This window comes from Cajanus cajan, chromosome 4 (genome assembly GCF_000230855.2).
Source record: "Cajanus cajan strain Asha chromosome 4, NIPB_CcT2T_4, whole genome shotgun sequence".
Lineage (NCBI taxonomy): Eukaryota > Viridiplantae > Streptophyta > Magnoliopsida > Fabales > Fabaceae > Cajanus > Cajanus cajan.
Window position 1 is genome coordinate 15,192,812 of NC_138520.1, and position 15,519 is coordinate 15,208,330.

General features: G+C 30.0%; 2 protein-coding genes across 2 annotated transcripts; one reads left to right on the forward strand and one right to left on the reverse strand.

Annotated features, from left to right (window-relative positions):
- Positions 1-487: 487 nt before the first annotated feature.
- Positions 488-2,780, forward strand: LOC109792699 (transcription/mRNA export factor). The gene is made up of 5 exons (XM_020352133.3): positions 488-644; positions 799-895; positions 1,023-1,117; positions 2,105-2,181; positions 2,525-2,780. Coding segments are annotated over exons 1-5 (345 nt in total). The 5' UTR covers positions 488-642; the 3' UTR covers positions 2,599-2,780.
- An 8,705-nt stretch (positions 2,781-11,485) lies between these two features.
- LOC109794911 (DCD (Development and Cell Death) domain protein) lies at positions 11,486-15,279 on the reverse strand. The gene is made up of 6 exons (XM_020354342.3): positions 15,123-15,279; positions 13,680-14,252; positions 13,476-13,576; positions 12,198-12,281; positions 12,000-12,110; positions 11,486-11,878 (listed from the first exon to the last, which is right to left on the reverse strand). The coding sequence occupies exons 2-6, from the start codon at positions 14,239-14,241 to the stop codon at positions 11,831-11,833; spliced, it is 906 nt and encodes a 301-aa protein (XP_020209931.2). The 5' UTR covers positions 14,242-14,252; positions 15,123-15,279; the 3' UTR covers positions 11,486-11,830.
- Positions 15,280-15,519: the final 240 nt, after the last annotated feature.

The window sequence follows — 15,519 nt, forward strand, 5'->3', positions numbered from 1 at the left end:
AAATATTAACAATTTTTTTTAATCTTTATGTTTTTTAAATCAACAAATATTTTTTATGATCTTTGACCACTTGATTAAATGCGAGTTCCTAAGCACTTACATCAATTTAAGTCAGATAAATTCCTTTTTAAATGATTTAATATATTGCACTCATCTTATTAAATTCACCTACATGATAATTATTTAATTCACATGAAGCTAAAAAAAGTCATAAACAAAATAAAAACTATGGGAAAATGAGTTCAACAAACAAACAACCAAATGGAAACAGTTTTACAATCTTATATCAGTTATAAAAAAAAGAATTCAAAATGATATTTTAAAATTGAAAATGATAACTTTTTAAAATTTAAAAAAAAAAAAAAAAAAAAACCTAAATGACCTTACTTTAAAGAAATAATCAAAAAACAACTTTTTAAAAAATAAAAAATGAAAGTAAATCTTAAAATTAAAATAAGAAAATATTATAATTTATCATATAAAATAAGTTGGTTCCAAATTCCAATTTCCAATTTCCAAACAACTCGTGGTTTCAAGGTGAAAAGGAAACAAAGTTTGGCAGTGAGAAAAGCGAAGACACGAGACAGGGCATAGGCGACAGAGCGATCCACTTCATCGTCTCTGCAACTTCTTCAACGAACCATGTGAGCACTCACCATCCACACTACCTTCTTCAAATCCAAACAATTCGAACCCTTTTTTTCTAATTAAAACATAAATTGCTGCGATCCTCTTAAGCTTTCACCATCACACGTAATAGGGTTTGTTTCTTTCTTTCTTTGTTTTGTGAAACGCAAGGAAACCGAAGGCTTCGGTGAATCGACCCCCCACACCAGATGTGGTCGAAAATGCCCCTGAGAGGGAACCCACTCTTCAAGAGCTCATCAACATTAAGGTTCCCTCGTCTTTTCTTTTTAGTCGGTTTTTCAACTTCCAAGTTCCACTTTTTTACTTTTTTGTCAGTGGTTATGGGTTTTGAAAGATTAGTTTTTTATGTGTTGTTTGTTGGTTTTCCTGCTCAGTTGATCGAGACTGGAGAGAAGGAGCGCCTCATGGAGCTGTTGAGGGAAAGGCTTGTTGATTGTGGTTGGAAGGATGAAATGAAATCTCTCTGCAGGTTTTTTTACTCACTAATTAGTGTATAATACTCTTGCTTAATGTTGCACCATAAAAAAGTTTTGTTTTTACACATGTTAGAAGCTTTTCTTAGAAAAAGAATGAAATATAATACTGTGTTGAGCAACCCAAAATTTGGTTTGATCCTCAAGATTTACACACAGTATCACGAACAATGTCTAGAAGAAGACTGGGTAAAAAGTAAAATACAGGGAATAGAAATTGAAATTGTCCTCTATTTGTTAAGATAAGACTCACCCTGTCACTTCTTTGTATAGTCCATTGGCAAATAATTAATAAAACTTTTAATACAATAGTAACAACGTTATTAATATGTCTACTGTAACAATGAAATAATTAACGTTTATATGTCATTATAAAAAAAATGTTTATACCCTTTAATTTGTTTTTCACATGGTATTTATTGACAAAGACATGAAAGGTTCGGGCACTGTAGGCACCTGACATTATGCTCTTTTGGCTTAAACTTTAAAATATCGGAGACTAGAGGCAGTTTGCCACACTTTTGAATTATAAATGAAATTTTTATCACTATGATTATGTCCTATCCTAAACAAGTTCAAGTTGTTTCATGTTGTACTGGCTGAAAAAGGATGTATCATGCTCCAATTTCTCTATAACTGTATAGACATGTAGATGCAACTTATGCTTGTTTTTCTATGCAAGTTGTGTTGTTTGGCAGAAGGAATTAGTGAATTACTTTTACTTTTGTTTGGTGCCTGCTTTGTCTATCTAGTGCTAGTTTCATTGGTACATGCTTTTAGTTGGCACTTAATACTAGGACCCTGTGATTGTTTACACAAAATGATTCCATCGGTAATATCAAATATTATCCCCCTTACGTTCTGTCAACTTTGCTGTTTTATCTCCCGTTGTTCTTTTTTTTATTATTTCTGCCTTCTTATATTCATTCTTTAGTTCACACTTGTTTGTGTGTAGTTGGAATTTATTGTACCTTTTAATGCAGAGCCGTTGTGAAGAAGAAAGGGAGGAATAATGTTACTGTTGATGAACTTGTACATGTAATTACTCCTAAGGGCCGAGGTAGGTAATTAATTGTTTCAAAATTTGATTTACTTTTCTTTTCTGCATTTTAAAAACTACCGAGCTTAATGGTATCATATGATCCAAGTAACCAGTCTCACCAGCAGGATAAAACTTTGTTGTTGTTCATATAGAAAATTTGCATATACTTGGTTGAAACACCTCATTAGGTCAACACCACGCAAGGAAATCTTAATCTAGTATTGAGAAATATTTCAAGTAGTCCTTATTGAGCAGAGTATTATGTGTTTGAGCATTAGAAACTGAGCAATTATGCCACGGTGTTGGTTTTCTTTTGCACTAAAATGTCCAACTAACAAGATAGAGAATTTATTTTTTGCAGCCTCCGTTCCTGATTCCGTAAAGGCTGAGTTGTTGCAAAGGATTCGCACATTTCTTGTGTCTGCTGCTCTTTAATATATCCGCATGGCTTGGTCAGTGTTAACCTCACCAATATGTTGTAAAGATAACGGGTGGAGCTAGTAAGAACTGAACACATATGTACTGGGTTCTGTTTGGGAGGGATATGAATGTCTTGTAAAATCATGATTATTTCACTCCTTTAAATATAAATTGGAGAAATCATTTTTTATCTAAAATTACTTATATGTGACAGCTTCATTCCCTGCATTTATGTAAACTACATCTTGTTACACATAAAACAGGAGATCGTTTATTATTTGCAACTGAGATTTGAAATATCCTCAACCGCATCTGACATTAATGCTTTTGAAATACTACCATATAACATTTTTTAATGCAAGCATATGGAGGTAATAATAAATCACTTATATGATATTTAACGTTTTTGTTTCCAAACAAGATATCTTCAGAACAATTTTTGAAAGTATTGTAAAAGAAAATCAAAAGCCTTTGGTGCAAGTATAACGAGATGGACACCGTTAATGTTGGAGAAAATATAGAGGTCTCTAAAGGAAGTCTCATTAGAAAACTCTTCTCTCAGACGGAGACTACAGTGAACCATCTTTCCATAATAGTGCACCATAATTTTAAAACCATCAGATTAATCTCACCCTCATTCTTTTGGTGCACTTTTTACATCATATTCATTCTCCATATTCAGATTTGATATAGTATGGTGGGAGCATAAACATATGAATATTACAATTACACTGCAACTGCATTTGTTGTAACTTATAATAACTTGGATATAATTTAGTTATAAATGACTTGATTTTATTTCAAAGGATCTCTGCTTTGGAACCACATCTCTGCTTTGGTAATTTGAACCATTGTAGATTCGAATGAGGGAATGAGACTCTGCAAGAGTGGTGAAAATGATATGAAAAATCCAGGTGCAGACAAAGGGACCAGGCAATGGAGGAACAAAAATAAGAAAAACCAGATACCGCATGTGCACCTTATTACTTTGAAAACGAGATGAATCTAACGGCTCATAAAAATGGTGCACCGTACACCACCTATAAAGGTGGTCCAGGGTAGCACCTGTCCTCTTGCTACATACAAGCTCAATGTACCACGTTGATTGTACTATCAACTCAAAGTTTGATGTGAAGATTGAACTATCCTTCAATCGCTACTAGCCTAATACTTCTTCAATAACATTAAGATAGAATTTTCTTCCTGCACCCCGTTGTTTTGTCTCGTATACCCGTCTTTTTACAATTGTTTTTACAGTACCCTTACTTTAACCACACTTTTCCGAACACCTAATCTGGAACATATGTAGAACACTAGAATGCTAAATGTGTTTTGGAAAATCTATTTTGAGATATTGTTAATACACCCATTCAAATATTGAATGTGTTTTAAAAGATTCATTCGAGATTCTTAAAATTGTGTTTTAGAACACCTAATCCAGAATAAAAATGTATTCTAGAACACTCATCCAAAAATTAAAAAAGGGTTCTGAAATGGTCTTTTGAAATATAAAAAATAAAAGTATATAACATTATATTAGATGGCCTCTGGTCGAATAGTCATGTATACCGAATGGGCCTTTTAGCGGAGTAATCGCTATTCAAAGGCTCATTGAATTACTAAAAGTAAGGACACCAAAGACCCTTAGTCGGACAATTTCCAAAGGCAACCCTTGGCTTGTCTAGGGAATTCAGTTAGAGTATATCCTAAGAGCATTTGTAATGGGGATTGTTTATAACCAACTCTCTGTGCCACATCATTGCCAAATCAGCTCTGGTCCACTTTATGAGTTGTTTAAATTTTAGCAGAGTTGCTTATAGAAGCAACTCTACTAAAATTTAAGCAAACCATAAAGTGAGTCAGAACTGATGTGGCAGTGATGTGGCATAGGGGATTGTTTATAAGCAATCCCCATTGGAAATGCTCTAAGTGTATCCATGAGGTGGCATAACTAACAGAGGAGGAGAATGTTCCTTTTGAATATGCAACCAATCGGAACTAAGAACATAACATATGATAGTCGAGAACCAAGAAAGGATTGAATGAACTCAAGGTAACAACGACTTTATCATGATTAGTGAAGTTAATCCCCCTTCAAGCATGTTAACTATTAGGTAATATAGGAGTGTAAGTTCATCAGGTCAAGGACTCATTATGGTTAGTATACTATAAATGATAGTGTACTTTGAGATAAAAATGACTGTTTATTTTTACTAGCATTTAATATTCGAGTAAGTGTCTTCCTTGAACGGAAAAATGTTTTTTGCAAGTACTTCTCTCAACAAAGAGAATCAATCTAAAAAAGCATAGGAAGGAGTACAAGACCAAGCACTAAATGTATCCTGTGCAGGTACAAACATGTTTTTGGAATGACCTTTTCATGGGTGCAATTAAGATATGTAGTGTGTTGTGTTTAAAGCAAAAGTCAAAAAGATTTTATAGATAAAATAAAAAGCGAGAGAGACATTATTTTGAAATGAGTGTTTGAAAGTAAATGTTAAGAATCGAGTATTTCGGAATATGTGTTGAAGTAAAGGTATCTTAGAAAATTTATACAAATAATAGGTGTGAGGCAAAAGAAAGACTGACGTAGGAAGAAAATCTCCGTTAAGATACAAAGGAAGCTTTGTAATTAACATTGATCATAAAAAAAAAAATTAAAAAAAATGTGTTCTGGATTGGAACCTAGAAAGCCTGATCCAAATTGTAAACTTTCAAAGGCCCTTCAAGCTGAGGATGATGTTGAACCTTATCTATGTGGGCAAAAGGCTTATGATGTATATCACTCTTATATTTAATAGGTAAATGATATATATACCTTTAGATTTTAACATATACATCTCTTTTTCCTTTTTTATCCAAAAGATTTCTTAAATGTCTTTTCAATGTATTTATTGATTTTTTAATGTATTTATTTTTAAAATAAATTTTATATTTAAAATTACTTTTTCATTCACTCTTTCCTTTTTTACTACTTTATTCATCTCTAACTACTTTTCATTAATTCTTCTTTCTTATTTCTTTCTGTTCCTCTCTCTAGCAATTAAGATTCACCATCTTTATTATTCTTTAAATTCTATTTTATACTCCCAACTTCACAATTTTTTAAATTTTATTTTTTTCATTCCATCTTCGTTATTTTCTTTTTTCAGACATCTTGTTGGTTTATTTTTAGACATTATTAGTCATTGGTTTTCTAAGATACAATTAATTATAATCAATTTTTTTAATATTATTGAAATGTATTTTTTGGAACTACATATTGTACTTGGTCAAACATATTTATGTAAATTACTTTTTGGAAGTATGTTTCAAAATATCCTTTCAAAATTATTTTTTTTATAAAATGTTCCGGTCTAGAGAACATATAGGGTTAGTCTAGTCACTCAACTAAAGTTAAAGCATTCAATAGTATAATTTGTCTGCCATTATTCTAGGATTAAGATTTTTATACTTAACTACTATAAATTTATAAACTTTGAAAATTTCAAGATTTGATAAATACGTAATTTTTACTAATAAAGATAAGATTTTGCGTCAACATCCCTTGTAGGCTTGGATCACTTGATCTATTAAGAATATGATTGGTGTGGTACTTGGTCAAGTCCTCTCGACTTAATCCTCTTGATCAGAATCTTTCGATCAGATTTTCTTGAAAAATGTTTAAGGTACTCGACTAGAATCTCTCGATAAAATGTTGAAAGGATACCTAAATCCTAAACCCCTAAACAAAATATATATATATATATATATATATATATATATATATATATATATATATTATTTTAAAAATATGCTTTAAAATAGAAACTTAATTTTGGAATATTATATTTACCTTGTTAGATATGGAACGTTGTATTTGTTCGTGCTTTAGACGGGTAGGAGTAAGTGAGGATATCCTAGTGTTAAAGGGTGCAATGTTATATTATAAAATTGAATATAATTGTTAAGAAACATTGAGGGTATGGGAAAAGGAAGTGGTGGGTTATATGAAGGGGTGTGTGGAGTGAAAGAAAGTGAGTGTTAAAGGAAGTGAGTTCTAAATAATTTTTGAAAAAGGCTCTCAGCTTAAAATAAAATATAAAGGTATTTATTAAAATAAAAAATAAAAAGAAAGGAGTATATTATTAAGTGTAAGAGGTTAATATATCAAAAGCCTTTTTTTTTTAATGAACATATTCTACACATTATTTAATAATTGATAATTAAAAATTAATATGTACTTACGAGACATGACGTTTATTATTAGTATATTATTTAATAACCTACTTTCTTGTTTATTTATTTTTTAAAAATACTCATAATTTTTTTAGGTGTTTTAAACTTTCTCCCCTTCAATATTTTTCTCTTTTCACTCCACACACCTCCTTCCATTTGACCCACCCTTTCCTATCTACACCCCCAATTCATTTCTTCTTAATAATTACTTTCACTTATCAATATAACATGAGGGCTATAATTATATCGGTATAACTTTTATTAAGTATTACACCACCCTAATTTTATATTAAATATGAATTTTATAAATTCAACCGTTAGATTGAAAGTTCTTTACTCTTAGATCATATATACAAAACTTTATATTAATCTAAGATGATTTGATACTTCATTTTTATAAAACAAAATTGACGTAATATATTCATTTCAAAATATACTAAAATATGAACGTTTTAATTACCTTCAAGTTGTTATTCAATTTTAACAAAATTTGATATACACATATAAAGTGATATGAGCTTTCAATCCAACAGTTGAATTTACAAAATTCACATTTAATATTAAGTTATTAAGTTATGTAATACTTAGTAAAAGTTACGTCGGTATAATTATAACCCCTCTCATATAACATTAACCTAAAAAATCTCTAACATTCTCACTTGCCCTACCCATCTAAAGGACAATCAAGCACAAAATTCTCTATGTACAACACCATTTTTGAAAAAAAAAATAATGTTCTAAAAAGTATTTTCTTGAAATATATTTTAAAATAGTATTGAGAAGTATTTTTTTATAGTATATTTTATGCTAAATTATATTTTTGTTCCTCTATTATTTTTAGGATTTAATTTAGTTCCATTATTTTTAAAATGTTCAATTTAATCCTTTAATTTTTTTTAAAAAATTCAATGTTGTCCTTTTATTCATATTGGCACTAACTACGTTAATGAAATTAGATATAAAAAAATAAAAAATAAAAAAGAAAAAAAGACAACATTGAACTTTTTTAAAAAATTAGAAGACCAAATTAAACATTTTAAAAATAATGGGATCAAATTGAATATTTCAAAAATAGTAAGATCAAATTAAATAAAAATTTATCTAACTTTTTTTTTTGTCTAGATAAATTTGAATTTTTTTTAACTTATATTAACAAGAGCATGAATAATAAAAAATTGAGTACTTGAAATTAAAAAAAATGATTAAAAGATGAATGAGTCATCTAATAAAAGATATTATTAAATAGGTAAAATAAAATTTAAATGTATCTAGACAAAAAAAATATTTTATAAATTTTTGTTTAATTCTATTTATATAATGTTCAATTTGATCTCACTATTTTTAAATGATTCAATTTAATTTTCTAATTTTCAAATGATATTTGATGTTACCATTCCATCCAACTTCATTAACGTTGTTAGTATTAATTTAAATGAAAAGGTAACATTGAATATTTTTTAAAAAAAAATTACATGACCAAATTGACACCATTTAAAAATAGTAGAATCAAATTGAATTTGAAAAATAAATAGAAGGACCAAAAGTATAATTTAGCCTATGTTTTAAAACATCATTTCAAAAAGTACTATCTACAAGTATATTTTAAAACATGGTTAAATTATATTTTTAGTCCTTTATCTTGTTTTTAGATTCATTTTAACCCTTTATATTTTGAATATTTTATTTTGATCATTTATCTTTTAAATCTGGATTGATTTGATCCTTATTAAACAATAACTGTTTTCAACTTTGAAACATAATTTTAAATCATTTCTTAATTAATTTTAGATGTGTAATTTATCTCATTAGATCCACCTATATGAGAACTATGAAATTTAATGGATGTTCAAACTCAAAAATTATAAAAAATTGTAAAAATCCCATGAAAAATAATTTTCAAAAGTAATAAAAAAAATATATGATATTAGGTTTTAATATTTTTCCGTTGCTTTTTAGATTCATTTTCATGCAAGTTTACATTTTATGAGTCTTTTATGTTCAAACATCAATTAAGTTCAATAGCTTTCATGTACGTGAATCTAATAAAATAAGTTTCATGTCTTAAATTAATCAAAAAAATTCAAAATTAAAAATAATTATTATTTTCAAAATGACCAAATCAACCTAAATTTTAAAGATAAAGAATCAAGTAAATTTAAATAAAAAACTAAAAATATAATTTAACTTTTAAAACAAAGTTTGGGAAGGTAATTTTTAAAAGCATGTTTAAAACACAATTCTTGAAAGTATTTTTCATATTATATATACCATTTCAAAAATTTCCAATGTTATACTTTAAAACATATTTCTAAAAATTACTTTATAGAATAATATATATACTACTCTAGAAATTACTCTTCAAAAATATGATTTAACAAGTAAAATACATTGTTCCAAAAATTATTGTATTATAACATTAACATTAAAAAAAATATCGATTGTAATAGATTGTACCTAGGGAGGCATACCTTTAAAAATCAAAGAGAATGTTAAAAAAATCATAAAATTTATTAAAAAGGAGAATAATGAAGATGAAGTGAACAAATAGATTAGTGAATCATAAAGTTGAGAATGCAAAACTAGGATTTAAAGAACAACAAAAATAAGGTTTGAGTGTCTTGATGACCGAAGAAAATTACTAAAAAAATTAATAAAGAGTGATTAAAGATAGATAGAGGAAGATGGATGAATAAAAAAGATTTTTGAAAATAAAATTTATTTCAAAAGGAGAATAAATCAAGGGTTTCTAATTTGAAAAGAAAAAAAAGGTGTGTCACCTATTTGGATAAACTTCTTTAGAAATATTCATAAGAAAGAAAAATAATAAAAAAAATAAAACTAAACTTCCTTACAGTTAAAACTAACTTTAAGTATAAGTTAAAAATAAAATTTTGAAGAAACTAATAGAAAGCTTCTACAAATTGGTGTGTGCATAAGTTAATTTTAACTTATGAAGAAATTTATTTCATTTTTTCTCATTTTATTTTTCTAGAAGTGTTAATGAAGAAGTCTATCCAAATATAATATTATATTATTGACAAAGTACAATTTCTTAAATATGATTATACTATTTTTCGATTAGAAATAAAATTTTACTTTGGTAATGTGTGTAAATTATTGAGGTAAAACATTAATTCTAATTGAAAACCAACTTCAACCAAATATAAAGAATTGAACATAAGTTTTGTCCAAATATCATTTTTCCTAGTAAAATTGGCTTGATCCATTGTCAACCTAAGCTAAGGTATTTAATTAATGATTTTGGTCAAATCGATAAAATGTAAGTATGAAATTATCAAATTTGATTAACCTAATATTTTTATTTTTTATAAAATAAAAAAAATACATGTAAATTTAAGCAAAATAAGAATAAAAATTGATTTGTTGTAATCCTACTTGTTTTTCACGCTTTGGCTCACCATGCTGAGTGATCCATTTTACTAGCCCTAATCATACTACCCACCAATGAGTCTTCATGTACTTCGAATCAGATTTCTTGGTCATGTAATATGATAGTTGAGGAGCTTCTCATCTCTTTCTAAAAGGGTGTGCTTGCATGTGAAATGAACACAATCTTGATCATATCTATCTAGAGACAACAAAAGACTTAATGTAACTCCAAATGGTTGGAGGAGAGGATAGTGATTCTTTTAAACTAATTTTCATTGATTGATTCAATTTTTAAGAGTATGAGAGAAATCGAGAGAATAATTTTAGTTTCTCATTCAATAGAAAGAAATTTGGAAAAAAGGGAAGGAATTAAAATATTTTAATAGTAATATCTAAATTTTTCTTATTTATATATCTTAATTTAAGATTATAAGGTACAAAATAAACTAATTTTTAAAATAAGAGAGTATTGATATTATCAAATTATTATATATAAGTGAAAAATAATTCTCATCCTACAAATTAATTTTATAAAGTTGAAGTTAACCTTAAACTACTTTTGTAAAATAATATCAAATTCTATCTTAACGAGTATTCTATCATAACTAAATTAATATATGTAAGTAAAAAATAATACTTATTTTATAAAAAATAAATTTTATAATAACTTCCTTAACATGTAAAAAAGAAAACTTCCTCTCCAGTCTCCATTAAACTTCTTCCCTCTTTTATCGTTCTTTGAAATAAACAGTCTGGGTTGCAAATTGCAATTAGGATTTACCATCAGGAAAAATGAAACGAAATCTTTGAATCACTTATGTGTCTTTGTAATGCAGGATGCATCATAGATACCAGCGTTGAGAAGAGGACAATGTTAGCATATCGCAGGGGTGTATCAAAGACACTGTCTGCGTCGAGGCGACAATTGAAGCCAGAAATGTTGTATTAGCTAAGAAGCTGGAGCCACTGGAGTGAAGGTGCACAGAGAAGGGTTGTGCCAAATTAGTTTGGGAAGAGGAAAGGGTTGAGTTTCGTAAAATTAATAAAACAGTGAGTATTTTAGTAAATAGATGTCGGTCCTTAATTTCAATCAAGGATGAGTTTTTTATTAAAATAGTATTTACACAATAATCCAATAGGATCACCATGTATGATGAAAAATTATTAATTTTTACCAATAATTGCATTAACCATAACCTCTTATCTGTAAACCAGATCTTTAAGGTTCGATTTCATAAATAATTTTGATCGGATATATAAAATAAAAGATCACTTCGACCAACTCAATACAGAGTTACGAAATACATGAAGCTCTTAATTTTTTTGGTTTTAGTTTAACAGAAATTCATGTTTTACTACTAGTACAAACATTCGTCTCTTTGATTGCACATATCAAGTATGTACTTAATCATACAAAGGTATTAAACGTCATGCAACAGCTACAAAGCATCTTCTGGGGATGATATAACAACATTTATTCAACAGGGTCTCACTCTCTCAACACGCTTCCTTTCCTTCCCCCAAGATGATTCCACAAAACAAACTACTTTCCAAGCTTACGCTTCACGGAAAATCTGCCAAAACCACACAACAGATGGCACACCAAAACCTACCTATTTTGCACATTCTTGTTTGTTTTTTATGCTGCCGAGCCAGCTTGTTCGCATAGGTCCAACAGATCCAGAGTCTGCAATATTGAATAAGAAATTCCATTCCATCAAACAATGAGAAAGAGACAGAAACCAACAGCGACAAATCAATGTCATGGAATAATTCTTTTATATTAAAACAGCAATATTCCATCATACCTCTGGAACTGACAGCTCAAGACGAAACTTTGGACCGTCATAATGATGCAATACTGGCCTGAAAGAATCTTCTTCCAATGCCTTGCAAAGTTTCCTGACACGGATTCTTACCTACAATGAAGAGGAGGAACTAAATATTGTTTATTCAACAAAATATATGGATTCCAACATTTGAAAATCCTACATTCTAATTTCTACCTGAGCTGGAAACCTTGATTCGCCTTTGCATTTTTTATCCTCCCACGCAGTTGGATCTATGTTGGAGCCACCAAAACTTGCTGCCTGCAACATAGGACTTTCAAAGTAAGAAAATCAAGACAATTCAAGTGTCTATCCACTCTGTCAAATTTACTAATTAGATTTGAATAGTGGCTAAAATAAATAATGCAAAAGGAGGCAACAAACTATGTGCCTCTATTTAAGCATAGAAGATATCCAATCTCTAATCAGACAAACATACCAAGCAGAAAAACCAAAAACTATTGAGACAAAATCAGAACAAAGTAATTTTTCATCCTATGTAATAGGTAACCCCATCACTAGCTATGCCACCGCGGCTGAATACAAATTATTTATCATTTAACCCCTATAAGCATATGTTTGGATCTGTTTTGAAAAACATTATTTGAATATTTGATTATAGATATAATCAATTAAAGTTAAAATCAATTATATGAAATAAGATTAATGTCTAAATATACTACGTGAAAAATGATGAAGATAATCTATGGTTTGCATTGTGAACAAGAATAATTTTAAACAGTAAAATTACAACAAAAAAGGTGTTATTCACAAGATTTTGGTTTTGTATTTAAATTGATCAATTATTGGTGTTGGCTTTTAGTCATAAACTCTAAAACTCTTATCCTGAAAATCCCATTTCCTTAGTTGAGATTTTAATCCAAATTACCAAAAACATTTGAATAGTAACATCAACTTTTTTTTCTTCTATCAAATAGATTATAATACAACAAAAGCCTTTTCAAATAGAATATAATATCTAAAAATAATCCAATATAAACATGATCTAACAAGCAATTTTTTTATGTTTTAGACTTTTAGTTTATATGTCTCCATTCTGTGGTTGTTTTACATCTCTAGATAACTAACAGAAACTAAACCATAAAAAAATGGTTGTTTAGGGATTAAAACAGAGTTTTTTTAGGTATAGCCATATTAAGGACTACAAGAGTTGACACAGGTATAGAGACCATAAGATTTATTAACCTTTCTGAAATAAAGACAATATTTCCATGCCATTAACATGTTTATCAAGACTCTAGTGATTGGGCAACAACAATAGGTTTCTTAGCTGTTCAATGTCTCTCCTTGAGAAATTATAATTAGCCTTACTTCTTACCAATATCATTTAAACTGGGGACACAACATCAATATTTTATAGCCCTAAAATAAAGTACTTCTGCACAGTCTGAAGCACAATATAATTAACTGTACTTGGAAATTAGAATAGCTTACCTCAAAAATACCATGCAGCTGATGGGTGGTATAGTTATACAGAAATAGGGGTAACCCTGGTGTTATTGCCCTGACAGAATCTCGATACCTTGGAGGCAAACCTACCAAAAAAGATTGAAAGTGTCAGTCATCTAGAAGCAGTTGATTAATAATCTTCAAACTAGATAAAAAAAAAAAAATAGATTCCATTTAATAAGCACACACCAAATAGCTGACGTTTCAAGTCTTCCTGCATTGTATCATTGTTGCAGACAAAGATGTATCCTCCAAGCACCTCATTACGTGGGAGTGTCTCTGCTGCAGGCAAGGTCTTAAACCTTTTGTCAGATGCATTTGAGTTGTTGTTTTCATTGTTGTTGCCACTGCTGTTGTTGTTGGACTCTTTGTTATGCTGAATATTACCATTATACTTGTTACTGTTTACATTACTCACCAAGTTTGCATTGTTTTTCTGATACACTGCATTCATACTGTAAACACCATTTCGCAGTGAGCCTTTGCTCACGTTTTCAGTAAATTTAGAGTCCAGGTTCAACATGCTCAAGTTAAGAGAGTCAAACTTGTTCTCTTCCTGGAACCCAAATTTATCCCTTGACCTTGTTTCAATGGGACCCTTAGAAAGATCAAGGTTATTCACACGCTCCCCCTTTAGTCTTGTCTGCTCAGCCAATTTCGAAGCAACCATTAACCACTTGTGATCCTCTGATGCTTTCGAGTGTCCACGGAGCTCATCGCCCAATTGCCAGAAGCTGTGCATGTTGTCCATATTTCGAAACCCTAAGAAGTTATAAACAAAACATAGCCCTTTTAGAATGAGTAAATCAACAACATCTTCCTTTTCTGTAAGAGCAAAGATTGCTAACCAACAGAAATACTGAAATAGTTTACAGGTCAAACACCTGACTGACTAGATTTTCATCAGTTCACAACAGCATACATTAGCATTTAAAAAACATTTGGCAGGTGAGAGGGTTACCCCCTAATCCATTGGCATCTACAGACAAAAATTGATTCCCACTTCAAATTATCGAGGGCTAACATTTGGTAACAAAAGCAAATAGCCATTTCGTAGTATTCTAGTACAACGGGGCTTCCCACACCTGACAACCCCCAAAAAATAGAAAAAACATAATTCTAATAACCTCGGACCATCACATACAAAACGAATAAATAGCACCCAAATCTTATTATCCATTTTCAAGAGCACAGTTTTCCTCTTTTGAGACTCAGGGAACTCAGCTCAAAATCCAAGTTACCATACACATACTATCATAAATCTGACATACATCAAATCGCGACGGTAACAAGGCGAGTCCAAACTCGATAAAAAGAACACAGAAATGGAACAAAACATAAACCCTCACTCAAATCAGGCACAAATAGCGGCACACACGAAAATTAAGCAACACAACGAAGATCACGAAAGGAAATCGAAGATCCCATACGAGCATTCACGGATACGATAAGAAATTACCAAAACCAGAACAGTGAAGACGAGGTCAACGATGGAAAGTAAACCAAAACAAAGATTCGAAATCAAGAATTGGCAACGAAAATTACGGCACTGATTCTACCAATTTCGCAAAGACGAAGCCCTAGATTTGGGGATCCAAAGATGAGAAGAGAGAGAGAGAGAAGAGAGAGTACCTTTTACTACTTGGCTGTGAAACTCGAAGACGCGAGTGAGAGAAAGGGTAGAAGAGCAAAGGGTTATTAATAAGGTTTGTTTTCGTGCTTTACGTAAATGTCCAATAGGTTTTCGAAGAATTACGAGATTGCCACTGTTGATTTTGACTTTTTCTTAAATTAAAATTGAACCTTATTTTTAGTCGGTGGGAGTGTGACGGTGTGTACATTGAATGTGTTTGCACTGCAATTGAGGATGTCACGTGGCCCTCGCGCTCAGAGGTTGCCGGAGATGTTACGCCATAAATTGTGTTAGACCTACATAAACGTGACTGAGTTGTGGATAAACTTTACCACATTTTGTTTTCATCAAAATAATAATAACAATAATATTTTTAACAAAATTCCATATGTTGAG

Bases quoted from the DNA above. Each gene is read 5' to 3' on its own strand.
- LOC109792699 (XM_020352133.3), top strand. The intron at 896-1,022 runs GTTCCCTCGTCT...TTTCCTGCTCAG, and splicing joins AAGAGCTCATCAACATTAAG to TTGATCGAGACTGGAGAGAA. The intron at 2,182-2,524 runs GTAGGTAATTAA...TATTTTTTGCAG, and splicing joins AATTACTCCTAAGGGCCGAG to CCTCCGTTCCTGATTCCGTA.
- LOC109794911 (XM_020354342.3), bottom strand. From the start codon at position 14,241: ATGGACAACATGCACAGCTTCTGGCAATTGGGCGATGAGCTCCGTGGA. The intron at 12,282-13,475 runs GTAAGCTATTCT...CCTATGTTGCAG, and splicing joins AGCTGCATGGTATTTTTGAG to GCAGCAAGTTTTGGTGGCTC. The intron at 12,111-12,197 runs GTAGAAATTAGA...TCTTCATTGTAG, and splicing joins AATCAAGGTTTCCAGCTCAG to GTAAGAATCCGTGTCAGGAA.